At 40.0% G+C, this 14,690-nt stretch overlaps 1 protein-coding gene across 3 annotated transcripts in view; it reads right to left on the reverse strand.

Moving 5' to 3' along the window:
• Positions 1 to 4,509: 4,509 nt before the first annotated feature.
• Positions 4,510 to 14,690, reverse strand: part of pex1 (peroxisomal biogenesis factor 1) — an 87,120-nt gene continuing 76,939 nt past the window's right edge. For all 3 annotated transcript variants that reach the window (XM_041183830.1, XM_041183829.1, XM_041183831.1), the window contains 2 exons: positions 9,605 to 9,735; positions 4,510 to 4,822 (listed from right to left, as the gene is read on the reverse strand). In XM_041183830.1, coding sequence (XP_041039764.1) covers positions 4,738 to 4,822; positions 9,605 to 9,735 — 216 coding nt within the window. In that variant the 3' untranslated portion in view covers positions 4,510 to 4,737. The remainder of the gene's footprint in view (positions 4,823 to 9,604; positions 9,736 to 14,690) is intronic.

The following is a 14,690-nucleotide window of genomic DNA, read 5'->3' on the forward strand; positions in this document are numbered from 1 at the left end:
TAGACTGCTTGAACCCAGCACGGTGGAAACAGTTGGCAATTGTAGCTTCCATCACCATCGTCCGTCACCTTCATCATGAGCATGGTCTCTAGAACAGTTGGATTGTACTCCTTATTGATGGCCTCGATGACCTTAAAGATCAATTGCCAGCAGTCGTGAGTTTTCAGGTTCCTACTCAACCCCTGATCCATTGGCAGTGTTAGGAAAGAGAGATAGTTTAAGAAAGTTATATTGGTATTTGTGGGCATTAGGAATGAGTATTAGCTTTGTTTAAGTTTGATTTGTATTTCTGTATCTGTGTTAAAAGATCAAGTTGAGTTTTAATTTCACTTTAAAAGGTGCCTGCTTTTCTAAAGTGACTTTACGACTCAGAGAAGTAGAGAAACTGGGCTGTTGCCTAGAAACAGGGGTCCAGAGAGGCAGGTCCCTCCCACAGCCAGGCACACAAGAAACTAGAACAGGAGTTTTTGAGTTCAGTATTGAAGACAGTTGCTTGGCAGAAGCAGCCTAGCAGATAGCCAGTTCCAAGCTAAAGTTGGTTGAAAGTACCTGCCAGGGAGAGACTGGAGCAAAAGGGACAGATAGCTGAAAGAAGAAAGTCCCCAAGAATCCAGGGGAGTGGAACAGGAGACAGTCCCAAGTAGACCTTCTAGTCAAAGGAAGGACAGGAACCTGGAAAAGGTCCTGTTAATTGAAGTCCAAGCTGCAGGAAGCAGAGTCAAAGTGATATAAAGGCTTGTGAGAAGTCAGAATGTCCAAAGAGGCAACTGAAGGTCTGTAACTCTTTGCTATAAGCATGTGAAGCAGTGGTGTATTGTTGACAGCAGAGTTGGTGAGAGTGCAAGGAAGAAAGCTTGAATGCATGTGGTGACCCAGGGGAGAGAAACATCGGAAGGAGAGTTCGAAACCCTGGAGGTGAACCCTTGCAGAAGGCATCCAAGAGAAAGTTGGTTTTGGAGAAGATTCCAAGGTGAGTTCTTGGAAAGTGGAGATTGGAACCCTTGTGTGAAAGATGGAGTTCAGTGAGGCTGGTTGGCTCACGGTGTAACAAGCATCGGGGAGGGGGGGGGGGGAGGTGGCGGTGTAGTTGAGAAATCCAGATGGCATCTGTCACTTGGTTTCAGAATGCTTTGTGTCTGACCACAGGTCATTAATTGGTTTACATGGGCTGTACTTACTGTGAACATTAGAATATAAGATAGCCTTTGTAACTTGTGTTAACCTTACAAATCTGTATATTTCTGTAAAGTTATAGTTGTGGGTGAAGGAGTATTGTAATATAGTTAATCTTTTCTTTAATAAATGTTTTATTCTTTTGTTAAAACTTCATTAGCTGACTCCTGTGACTCTGTTTAGTAGCCTCTCCCCACGATAAACAAATAAAAGTTAGGGTCTATCGAGCTGGGTGCCACACTGGGGTCAGGCTTGTCCAGTGGTAAACTGAGCTGGAGCTTGGCCATGGTAAAAACAAAAACAGAATTACCTGGAAAAACTCAGCAGGTCTGGCAGCATCGGCGGAGAAGAGTTGACGTTTCGGGTCCTCATGACCCTTCGACCGAACTGGCCATGGTGTTGGGAGACAATCTCATCAGCTTGATGTTCCTGAGGCCTGTTGTCTGTAATGATGACATTTTTACTTTTCTTTCACTGATACATTTTGTCCACTTTCCTGATCCACGCCTCAAAAATGCTGGTCATCCAGGTGGTTTTGTTAGCCGTGTACTGCATGGATAGTGTTTTGATTTTTGTAAAACAACATGGCTTCTCGGACTTCCCTATCAAATGGGTAGCTCTTGCATAGAGAACCGGCACAGACAAAATGGGCGCATGGCCTGCTTCTGTGCTGTAGGAATTCTATAAGAAGTGTCAGGTTTTCTCATTCCAGGCCCATTAGCCAGCATATCCCTTATTCATTTTGAAAAAAGATGTTTTATTTGAACCCACCATCTTGTGGATGGGATTGCTGATTGGGGAAAGAGACAGAGGGATAGTTTCCCTACTGGATGGATAAACAAAACAAATATAGCCATTAGTCAGTTAGCATGGTCTGAAGAGGAAGACCGATTTTATCAAGGGTAAATGCATTCACGTTAAACCCAGATCCAGAAGATGGACTGGGAAAAGCTAACCTATAATAGGATTTGCCTTCTCGTAGATCTCTGAGTTAGTTCAAGTTCCACTCCAGAGACTTGAGTACATTAATCCAGGCTGAGACTTGTGCATAGTACTGAGGGAATGCTATACAGTTAGAGGTTCTCTCTTTCAGATGAGATGTTAAACAGAGGCTCTGTCAACTTCCTTGGGTGGCTGTAAGATTCCACAGCATTAACTAACATTAGTAGAACAGATTATCAAGACATGTACTTCATTATAGTGAACTTGTTATGTGCAAAATGGCTGTCATATTTCCTACAGTACAACAGTGACTATACTGTACCTCACTGGATGAAGTGCTTTGGGGGATGTCCTAAAGTGGTGAAAGGCGCAATATAAACTGCAGCCTTCTTTATATAGTACATTTTATTTTTCTTGTTCTTAAGAATTTCTGTAGTTGGTTTAAGCAAGTTAATATTTGAATACATTTGTTAGTCTGTTCCTGCATTTAACGTCAGTAAAACAAAGCAAATTTGGCCTTGCCTCCCCAAGTCTTTCTCGGACTGCTCCCAAATATTAGAGGACAATTGCAAAAGCCATTGGGATAGAGTTTCTATCTGGGCACAATTGGCAATCCATAGTTTTTAACGTTCTTTTTGCTTATGTTTCTGCTCAGTCATTTGCATATTACCAACATAAAATGTTCCCATGATTCAGTGTAATCAAGTAGCCTTTTAGAACTTATTTTTTGTTAAAAAAAATTCCTTGCCATATTTGAAAATGTTACCTACTGTGGTTTCATTAGTACAGCTGAAAATGGATTTATCTTGGCACAAGCATTTTTAATGTGTCTAGTCCAGCACTCAGGTAACCTAATTTTAAAATCATTGAAAATGACTACAATCTTTAAATAGAAGTAGTTTCATTGGAGTAGTCATCTTCTTAAAATGAGTTATTTTAGGTGAAATTTTAAGAGTCCAAAAGTCTGCAAAAAGATGCCATTAGAGGAAATCCAGAAGTGTTTAATTTGATCTGGGCATGGCTAGTTTTGTGGATGGGGCCATCTTCCAGGCCAATGTTAATTAACTAGCTCAAAAGATCTCTCATTTTTGTGCTTGTAATTTTTTGTTGATTTCAGGCAAATTGTGCTTGGGGCAAAAAAACCCAGCACAATCTAGCAGAAATTCCAGGCCACTATATCCAGTTCACATCATAAGGAGGTCCAACTGTGGGTTACGAATATAAATTAGATGCTGGACAGTACCAGCACATCCCTGAATGCAAGACACATGGCTGACTCAAGAATTGCTGCTGTACCCAAGCAATTACAGCAAAATCAACACTTAAAACTCCCAAAATACTTTGTGGTTCTTGCCATTAAAACCTTAGCTGGATTGCTATTGTATTACACTAAATAAATACAGCTAAACCTATTTCTACTGTACTTTATAAATGTTACAGAATTTTGCTGTAAACAAATTCTAACATATTTTCATTCCAACAGACATTGAAAATCTATGTCCGGATAGCAGTGTTGAAATTATCCAGGAATGAACAGGCTGAAGCTGTTTTGAATTGAGAAGTGAATGGAAGAGAATATCAGGAAATGGTGACAGACCAGGGCTGCCAACAGTAAAATCAGTTGGCAATCTGTAGAGGACAGATGAGTAAAATAATGATACATATCTGAAATATGAAAAAATTCCCTCATGGACTTCTTTAAAATTTCCACTTGGGCTTAGTTTAGCTTCACTGCCATATTAATAAAATTTAGAAAAACTTAGATGCAGTTATCTCTTGGGTCAAACTTTACATATTTTCTGATCATTTCTAATTTCTCTGAAGATACAGTATTAAGTTCTCAGCTCAGTACCTTGGTGACTGAAAGACACCTCATAGTATTATAGGGGACTCTTTTAGATTCCTTAGAGCTGTTACTTCTCAGCAAAATATTCCCCAAGCTTAGAGAATTCCATACTTAGAGACCATGCCACAGAGCAACATTTTTCCATAGCTAGTTTTCATATTAGGCTTATGTGAATGAAGTTGCTTTTGGAATAATAGTCTTGACTGTTGGGTCATAATTAAACAGTTTATAAAGGGATAAACAAAACACTAACTAATGTTCTAAAGTTAAGTAAATGTTAAAATTCATCCAAGTGCTTTGTGTAGGGAAGCACTTTTCCATTTGCTATTATACATGTTACTCCTTAGGTAGGTAACATACTGTTAACCTACTCGTTTACTATTGCCAATGTAGCCCTGGAGTCTGCTGTGTATAAGATTATGAGCTCAAATTGGTATTTTGCTCTAGTGAATATTTATTTGACAACCAACAAAGTTGCATTTATTACATTTTTTAACAAGTACAAACAATTTAAATTACAAACTCAATAAATACTGTCTGCACATTGATTTAAAAATGTACTTTTTATTGGGTAAAGAAGCTACGATATGAACATAATGGAGTTAAAGTTGATCACAGTTTCAAGGATAATTGACATATTTGTGAAATACATTCTTCAAGATTTTGTTTCTAGTCCACTTCAGATAACATTATATATCCTGAAATCAAAAAAAAAGTCAGATTGTACTAGTAGTGCAACAAATTTATCTTACATATGAGTTGTCAAAAGAAATCTCTTATGCCAAGGTAACTCTCTGTCCAGCCTTAATAATGACTCCACTCTGCCTCTTGGTGTCTCTAGATTTCTGAAAGCCATCATACCTTAAAAGACAAAAAGCAAAATTGAATCATTAATGTTCACATATTGAAGGAAATTATTTTTTCTTTTAAAATAAAAATAACTTCCATTGTCTTCCATTCAGTGGCACTCTGCACAGGCAATGCTTTATGCCTAGGTAGAAATCTACCCCAGTCTTTGGAGAATTATTAAAGTGTTTCATCATCATATTGAAGACGTGATTATTCAATTATACTGCAAAGATTCTCATGATGTTACAGTATGGAAAAATTTAGCCTTCCTATCCTGCACCGACAGCTTCCTCAATTAGTCTGACCCTAATCTCCTGCTCAATCTTCATACCTTTAATAGTCCTTTTTTTCAAGAAACTATTTAATTCCATTTTAACAATGGATGGACTCTCCTTCAACAACAGTTTGTGAACAGGGAATTCCATATTTTAACCATCGTCTGAAGATTTTTCTCTAAACATCCCAAATTATTTCTGTTTATCTTAAATGTGTCTTCACATTAGCACAGACGACTTTTTTCTGGGGGGGGGGGGGGGGGGAGAATCACTTATTTTAAATTACAAAACCCTTCATAATTTGTACTTCTAGGTTTACCTGTATTCTTTCCAACTCTAATTTTAAAAAATCCAATTTCAATCTTGGGAAAATCCCAGTGAATCTATACTGTACCCTTTCCTATAACAGCATGTAAAGGGTAATAAGGAGAAACATGAGATTCTGAAGAGTTGCAGTGAAATTAATAGTAATTAATGTGTCTTATTACACTAGCAGTGAAAATAATCCAAAATCAGCAATAATTTGGAGAAGTTAGAATGCTGAATTCTAAATGCATGTCGTGTATTTTGAAAATCCATATAAACCATTTCCACTGCATTTCCTTTATTCTTTACTTCTTTAATTAACTTTGTAGAGATTTTTTAATGATGCCTTTTTGAAATCTGTGCTGACTGAACTTGATGTTTAATAATTTCATCCAATTTCACCTACAGAGTCCAGTTTCATTTTATTAAGTTTAATGGAATGAAATTAAGTGAGTTCGCCAATAAGCAGACAACCAATAATCTGCTCCACCAGATTACTGCCCAAGCAATGATGATAATGACTTACTCCAAGTGGTCTTCTGCCAATTGGCCTACAATTCCTCTTATTTAAGTTTCCATTTTTGGAAGGGAGACACAATTGCTGCTATTCATGCTTTCAGAGACAATTTTCCTTTGTAGAATTTTCAAAAATTATACAAGTTGATAAATTGAGTGGTAACTGCTTATGAATAAACAAAACAGTACAGAACCCTAGGAAGCCTCCAAGTTAGTGGGAGAGAGAACAGAAGAACATAGAATAGTCCATCTGCCTTCAAGCCTGCTCTGCCATTCAATAAGATCATGGCTGATCTGATCTTGGCCTCAACTCAACTTTCCTGGATTACCTTATTGTTTGCAAATCTATGGCAGTAAAACTAAAAACAAATACATCGGAGACATCTGAGAAGCAACTAAATAGCCATAATCAAATCCACCGTTACCAGCAATTTTCTCAAAAAACATGATCCTTGACTTCTCTGTCCTTGCAAACTACCACCCCATTTCCAACCTCCTTAAACATGCTATCCTCTCAAATCTGGACCCATCTTTCCCAGAATTGTGTTTAACTCCCTCCAAACAGGTTTCCACCCTTGCCACAACACTGAAACAACTCTCAAAAGCTATCCTGTAATGTCACTGTGACAGGCAAACTAGCTTTTCTCATCTTTTTCGATCTGTTGCCAACTTTTGATATGATTGACATCACCATCCTCATCAGCTGGGTAATACTACAGGGTAACTTAGTGTCAGTGTCTGCTTGCATGCTGTCAACATTTACCCTTCCCTCAACACCATCTCTCTTGATCCCTCCACTGCCTCTCAAATTACAAGACTGCTTGTCAGACATCCAATACTGGATGAGCACAAATTCCCTGTAACTAAGTATTGGGACAACAAAGCAATTAGCTTCGGTCCCCATCACAAACTACATTCCAAGCCACCTATGCCCTCTCTCTTTGACAATTGTCTGAGGCTAAACAGTACTGTAACCAACCTTGGTGGTATACGGTCCCAGTTCAGTAAAAAAAGAGGAGCAAAGAAATGGGCTTCAAGTAAAGATGGCAGCCAAAAGCTGGTGACTCCTTGCTGTGGGCCGTTGGTTAAAAGGTACCCCTTGGACAGTAGTATTCTGCTTGGTGCGGCCAAGAGCTGAAGTTGCGCTTGTGAGTTGGTACTTGAGTGCACACTCGGGAATCCAGGGGAATGGAATCTTAGGAGGCGAGACTGAAACCATGTGAGATGGGCCGTTGTTGATGCCTTCTGAGTTGGACGACTTGTTGAGAGAATTCCAAGGGGAGATATTCGAAGGTGAAGACTGGAATCCCTCGTGACAGAGTTAAGAGTTTCAGTGAGATTGATGACTCATTGTTTACTGAAGTCTGGGTGGGTTACTGAGAAATCCTTGGACTCTGTCTTAGTCGCTTTGCCATTTATTGTGTAGTGTGGTGTGTTCGACCACAGTTTGTCTGTTAATTCACATGTACCTCATATTAACCCTGAATGTTAGAGTACAAGATAGATATTGTAAATTGTTTCAGCTTTCTGACCTTGTAAAATAAAGTTTATTTTTGTTTGTTCGAAACCAGTGGAATCTTGTGGCTTTATTCTATTAGCAAGTGTCTTGAATCTCAACCTTTGTCTACTTTAAACAAAATGTTATTGGTGCCTAACCAGATCTTACCAGAAACTTGGGAGTCTGGCCAAGGATTGTAACAGCATACAAGTTGTTGTTGACAAGTACTGATGGGTGACAGTAATTTGATAAAATATCTCATAAAGTAACTTTCTTAGAAGTGTGCAGGGTCAAAACTTGTCAAGGGCAACAACTGAAAGCATTCATTGGAGCAGGCGTAAGGATTACCAGTGGAACAGGCATGCTTAAAGCCATACTGAGGACTGATACATAAAACTGGAATATTCAAGGTGAACAAGTTCCATAACTAAAAGTAGTGATGGAAGGGTAATAGGATAGCTCAGTGTGATTAAAGTTACTGAAACCTTCATTGACTTAAATTACTGTAATGTAGTTTTAATTAATCTCCAGTATCACTTAGAATTAACCATTGTGTCTATTTTCAAGTAGTCCTCATTTTTAATTTTCATAATTTGTGCGAAATTGTAAGATTCAGAAACAAAAAAATGATCAAAATATTGACAATTGATTTTGTGGCCTGATGAATTCAGGTACGCTTGTATACTTAGACCTGTTTGAAAGGTACTTCTTCAGTTCACAGAATCACAGTGCAGAAGAGGCCCTTTGGCCCATCGAGTCTACACCGACACATGAGAAACACCTGACCTACCTAATCCCATTTACCAGCACTTGGCCCATAGCCTTGAATGTTACGACATGCCAAATGCTCATCCAGGTACTTTTTGAAGGATGTGAGGCAACCCGCCTCCACCACCCTCCCAGGCAGCGCATTCCAGGTTGTCACCACCCTCTGGGTAAAAATGTTTTTCCTCACATCCCCCCTAAATCTCCTGCCCCTCACCTTGAACTTATGCCCCCTTGTGACTGACCCTTCAACCAAGGGGAACAGCTGCTCCCTGTCCATGCCCCTCACAATCTTGTACACCTCAATCAGGTCGCCCCTCAGTCTTCTTTGCTCCAACGTAAACAACCCAAGTCTATCGAACCTCTTTTCATAACTTAAATGTTTCATCCCAGGCAACATCCTGGTGAATCTCCTCTGCACACCCTCCAGTGCAATCACATCCTTCCTATAACGTGGTGACCAGAATTGCACACAGTACTCCTGCTGTGGCCTCACTAAGGTTCTATACAATCCAACATGACCTCCCTGCTTTTGTAATCTATGCCTCGATTAATAAAGGCAAGTGTCCCATATGTCTTTTTCACCACCCCACTAACGTGCCCCTCTGCCTTAAGAGATCTACGAACACACTTGCCAAGGTCCCTTTGTTCCTCAGAACTTCCTGGTGTCATGCTGTTCATTGAATGCTTCCTTGTCAAATTACTCCTTCCAAAGTGTATCATCTCACACTTTTCAGGGTTAAATTCCATCTGCCACTTACCTGCCCATTTGACCATCCCGTCTATATCTTCCTGTAGCCCAAGACACTCAACCTCACTGTTAATCACCCGGCCAATCTTTGTGTCATCTGCAAACTTACTAACCCTACCCCCCACATAATCATCGATGTTGTTTATATAAATGACAAATAATAGCACAGATTCCTGTGGTATGCCACTGGACACTGGCTTCCAGTCCCTAAAGCATCCTTCTGTCATCACCCTCTGTCTCCTACAACTAAGCCAATTTTGCATATTTTAAAATCAGCTTTATAGTATCTTCTATCTTAGCAGAAAAATGGTGCAAACTTAAAGCTGGTGACAGTTCCTCATAGACTAATAAAGTGGAAATGCCATACCACCCAATATAAAAATGCTTTCTCTGGGTTAAGATAGCCCAAACTTGTTCATAATTCAACAGTGCTCCATTTTAAGATCTTACAGGATATTAGATGTTCACTCCTGATAGTAGAAATAATAGTATTTTAAATGCAGTAAAGGCCACACATTTATTTGCTGGCTAATTCTAAGGAATATTACACAAGTTTTCATTGGAATTATAGACAAATATGCAGTAGTTGGACCATGTCATTCCATGTATTTGGTAGTACAGTGAAACCTAATGTAGTTCTTAAAAAGATTTATTTTCAACTTTAATTTAGAATTTCTACTCACAGTTCTATGAAGTTATGCCATTCTTGCTGACTAATAGAGGGTCTTGTATTTTTCAGTGCTGTCAGTAGGTGGGATTGACAAATAAATTGTGAAGAGTTCATGGGTGCTGACTGATTGTGGGAAATACCTTCCTGGAAAGAAATATTCATATCAAACAAAATTCCAGAAATACTGGTATTTAATATGCACAGCTGATACATATGATTTAAAAGCTTATATCCATAAAGTATATTTGTAATATCTGAAACATAACATGGCAAATTAGCATGAACAATACAATGAAAACTGCAAAAATAAAAACATTTTATTAAGGTTACAAAATAATCCTTTACAAGTGGTATTCTGTAAGATACCTCCTGTTGGAATAGATATTGAAAATAAGTAATCAGGAAGATAGATTGCCAAGGATTGACAGGTACTTAACCACAGCATTTCCCCAACAGTTTCATTGACAGAAATTCTCTCATTCTGTAATTATCCATTTGAGTCATCAAATACACAAGATAAGTGAACCCATTCAGGATATTGCTCTGCTAATCATCATAATTAAGTCATGATATAGTAATTAATGTTCTATAATGGTAACTGTAATCAGATTATCAGCCCCTTCAATGTTCCATGCAAGATAAAAGTCAAAATTATATTTTACAATATTGCAGGTCAGGGAAGAACACTAATTTTGCATCAGTTGTGGTATTTAAAATTTATATTCCTTTTTACAGCATGTGTTAAATTCCAAATATCTTCCTCATTAAACAATAACCTGCTTCTCACTGCAGTAGTATTTGGTATACAGCAAGACAGAGGGTTGTGTTATCTTATTTACTATCTTGAAAGGTGTTCATGTTTTTAATGAAATCTCCCACACAAGGATAAGCTTAGACAACCAGTAAAGAAATTTGTATTCTTTAATAATATCTTAATTGCACTTCACACAAAATAATTTGTTTCAAATTAACCATTATATAGGTGAATAACCCTTTTGATTTATGGTTCTGCCTTGGATGAGCAGGATGCTGAGCCAGCTGCTTAAATAAGCTGCGATAGTGCAAACGTTTTGAACTTATCCCTATAATTCAGTATCAGTGGTCAACAAGAGACAGCTGACCCACAGAAATAAAATTGAAAATCAGAGATTGAGGCTGTAAACTTGCAAATGTAACTTACATTTATAATGGAAACTGACAATGTTCATATTTATAATTTTAGAAAATGAAGAGAAGTACACAGGCAATATTTTAATGTAGAAATGGATAATATCAAATATTAAATCGAATATTAAATAAAATCCCAGAACTTCCGAACTCTGTGGAGCTTTCCCTGGGAGGTACCCCAGAAGATATGCTGAGGAACCCACCAGAGGTCCCCACGCAAGGACTGCATGGCAATTACCCAGCAGTGGGAGCCATCCGATATTCCGATTTAAATTGGAGGCTTCGGATGGTTCAGATTCTGACCTAAGTAGTTACCCAGGCACATTTAGAAGGATTAAAATCACTTCTAATTCCTGGGTAACTATAGTACTGACCGTCCTCGACTGGACCCCCCGACCCATCCTACCCCACCCGCTTACCTTCTCCTAGCTTCTCAAAGTGCCTGAGACCTTTAAACTTGCTTTACAGCAGCTAGCACCATAAAAAGCACTGTGAAGGCCTCGGGAACCCGCTGCGAGAAACATGCAGCTCCCGTCTAAGCTAAGTAAAAAGGAACAGAGTAAAATCCAAAAGCTCTGGCTCAAAAATAAGGACCGACTTTAAAATGGGAACTGAATTATATTAGCATATCCTTTTCCCACAACCTCTAGTGCACAAAAGGACAAGGGCAGCAGGCATATGGGAACATATCATTTGCAACTTTCCCTCCAAATCACACACCATCCTGACTTTGAAATATATCACTATTCCTTCATCATCACTGGGTCAAAATCTGTGCCCAACAACAGTGCAGGAGTCATCCTTAGACGACATGGACTCAGTGCCTCAAGAAGGTGGCTCGCAAGGACAATTAGAGTAGGCAATAAATGCCCACATTCTATGATCAAATTAAAACTCAGAATTCCGAGTTCCAAAGCAGAGTCATTTTAGACTCGAAACGTTAATTATTTTTCTCTCTCCACAGATGCTGATAGACTTGCAGATTTTTTCCAGCACTTAGTTTTTATTTCAGATCTCCAGCATTCATAGTATTTTGCTTTTAAAAAAAACTCTCCTGCTCTTTTAAATATCTGGAGGTCACTTAGTCTTGACTTCTCATATGCAATACCACAGGAAATTTACTAGTTTTTATTACTGTTTCAGGCATTAAGAAAATGTTAAGAGGCTTGAACTGATGTGAGCACAAGGTGGAATTTAGAACTAACTACAATAGAATGAACTATGCTGAGAAGAGTTCGTGTATGACATGAGAAACAGCAACAATGCACTAGTACCTACATTCTATACTTTTAAAGGAGTGCCATTCCTGTCATTATTTTTGCTGGGTTATCTAACCTTATCCTAATGTCACATGTAGAATGCTACAAAAGGAGAATACCACTTATATAGACAGCATCTAATAGCAACCATTTAGAATTACTTTATAGTAAATGAAATAGGATATCAATTTTAATAAAATAATTCTAGTTTTAGAGAAAAGGATAGCTGATAAAAATTAGTTATACTATCCTTAGTAATTAACACATTACTCATGTGGACAAGTCAATTAAATTGCAAGCACAAGGTGTACTGTTTACAAATAATCTCTCATGCATGTACATTAAGGTCTGTTGGGGTGAGGCCAACAGTTGTGAAGACATATGAGAAGTTAGGATTCTTCCACAGAGCTGAGCAAATGCTTGAATAGGTCTCCAAGATTAATGAAATATCATGATTCAGTAAATAATGACAGCTAGCTTCAACTGATTGCAAGGCACAAATTTAAGAAAAAGCTTAAAAAGATGAGAAATAAGTTACTTAAGGTAGTTAGAACATGGAATTATTTGTGATAAATGCATGGTGGAAGCAAAGTCCATACATTCTACTACAGGTGAATTTTATAATTGCTTGAAAAAGAGAAATATTAAAGGATAGTGGGATTGGAGTAGGTGTCTCAGACAAAAAAACATGAACTGACCCGATGGGCCAAATAGCCTGTTTATTTCCTGACATAGTCTAGAAAATTGGCAGAACTGAATGGTGGTTTATCATATAAGTATGATGATAATGAGTATGTTTAAATGAAAATATTCAGCCACTTGTGCATAAATGATTGTTAGTTCAATAATTTAGGTTTTAAAGACAAGGAAAACACAGCATGAGAAAGCCCCATCTTACTTTATCTAAAGGTACACAATGGCAAACAGTAAAGATTTCCCTATTGAAATATTAACCCTCAGGACAGAATATCATCAAAAGACATTTCAGTATACCTTCACTTTTTCCTGTGTATTTTAATGACATTGAAGTAGAATACAATGTGGCTGATGGAGCTGTATGGTGTCACCTTGTAGTGGAAAAATATGGGTCAGGGTTTTACATTAGTTGGGTGGGCTCGGCAGGAGCAGGTGGTCAGGAACCCAACCGCGCCCGCGATTAGCTCCACACCACCATTTTAAGCGGGTGGGCCAATTAAGGCCCGCCTAGCGTTACGCGCAACTCCGGCATCAGCAAGAAGGGATGGGCGGGGGCGGGGGCGGGAGCTCAATGTCCACCGGATCCAATGGCGACCCTGCAGCAGATTCAAAAGCGGCTATGTGAAGGCTGCCACTGACTCGGAGGGCCGCAGTCGTGGAGAACGTCAGTGCTGAACACGGCAGGTGGGAGGGCAGGTTGGCCCCGCAGTTTTCCAACGAGAGTCTCGCTGCCCTCCTGGGGGAGGTGGCAGCATGCCGGGATGTACTTGTCTCCAGGGATGGGAGGAGGAGGTCCCCCCTGCCTCGCTAAAAATGTCTGGGAGGAGATGGCATCCAGGGTCAGCTCCCATGATGTGGTGAGGCGCACATAGGTGCAGTGCCGTAAGCAGTTCGATGATATCCTGCGATTGGGAAGTGTGAGTACCGTGTTGGCATGGGTCACAGCACAGCAGTTAGGAGTGGCCGCCTGGACCTCAGAGTTCTTAGATTGTGAGTGAGTGGCAAATGTTAATGAGGCAGCATCTAGGCTAGTGGTTGAGCCTTGGCTATTTGGAATGAGTGTCTTGCGGCTCCAGGGTCATGAATTGTCTGAGTCCTGCGAGGTGTTCCTCACATGGGGTTGGCCAGGCTGCAATGGCAATGCAGGGTGGACTGATCAATACTCCACTCTCCTTTCAGGAGAAGACATCCCACAACAAGACCGATCCACCTTCTAATCTCGTCCAGATACGAGCAGGAGGCACTGGAGCTGAAGAGGCGCCATGTGCCTAGGTCAATCAGCTGCGGTGAGGTTGAGATGCCACAGGGAGATAAGAGTGCAGTGCACTGAGCTCAGAATGTCTGTAATAGTTACCATTCCACTGTTGTCTCTATATGGATGTGAGCCTCAAACATGGAATCCCTATTGATAACGGAAAGACGAGGGCACCCTGATCAGGGTGCCAGGTGTGCACAGTAATAGTGTAACGACTTCAACTAATGACATGTCCTCATTCTTCCTTTCAGGCTCACCAGGAGCCTGAAGGTCCGCCGCTCACTCCAGGAGACACAGACGATATAAACGCACCAGCGTCACACCCTCTTAGCCATGTAGGCACCAGTGCAGATACCAGCACTTCGGTGGGCATTAGATGACACATAGTATCTTGGTGCGCAGCGTAAAAGGCACTTCACACTCACTTGAGGTGCAGGCGGAGGCAGAGAGTGCCCAGGGCCTCAGCAGTCAGACTGGGGAACAGGACAATGCTTAGTCGGTGGTTGATGATGTGCCGCTGGAGTTGTTCCTGAGACAGCAGATGCTACAAGTCCAGCAGGGTCTGTGGGAGGATGGCAGAGATACATGAGGGAATGCGTGCCATGATCTCTGTTGCGGAGGAGTCCATGCGGAGCACGAGCAATGCAATGACCCTCATGGCCGAGCGCACTGCCTCCTCCATGGAGAGAGTGGTGACTCTCATGGAGAGGCTCCTTCAGGAG

Source organism: Carcharodon carcharias, chromosome 3 (assembly GCF_017639515.1).
Source record: "Carcharodon carcharias isolate sCarCar2 chromosome 3, sCarCar2.pri, whole genome shotgun sequence".
Taxonomy (NCBI): Eukaryota; Metazoa; Chordata; class Chondrichthyes; order Lamniformes; family Lamnidae; genus Carcharodon; species Carcharodon carcharias.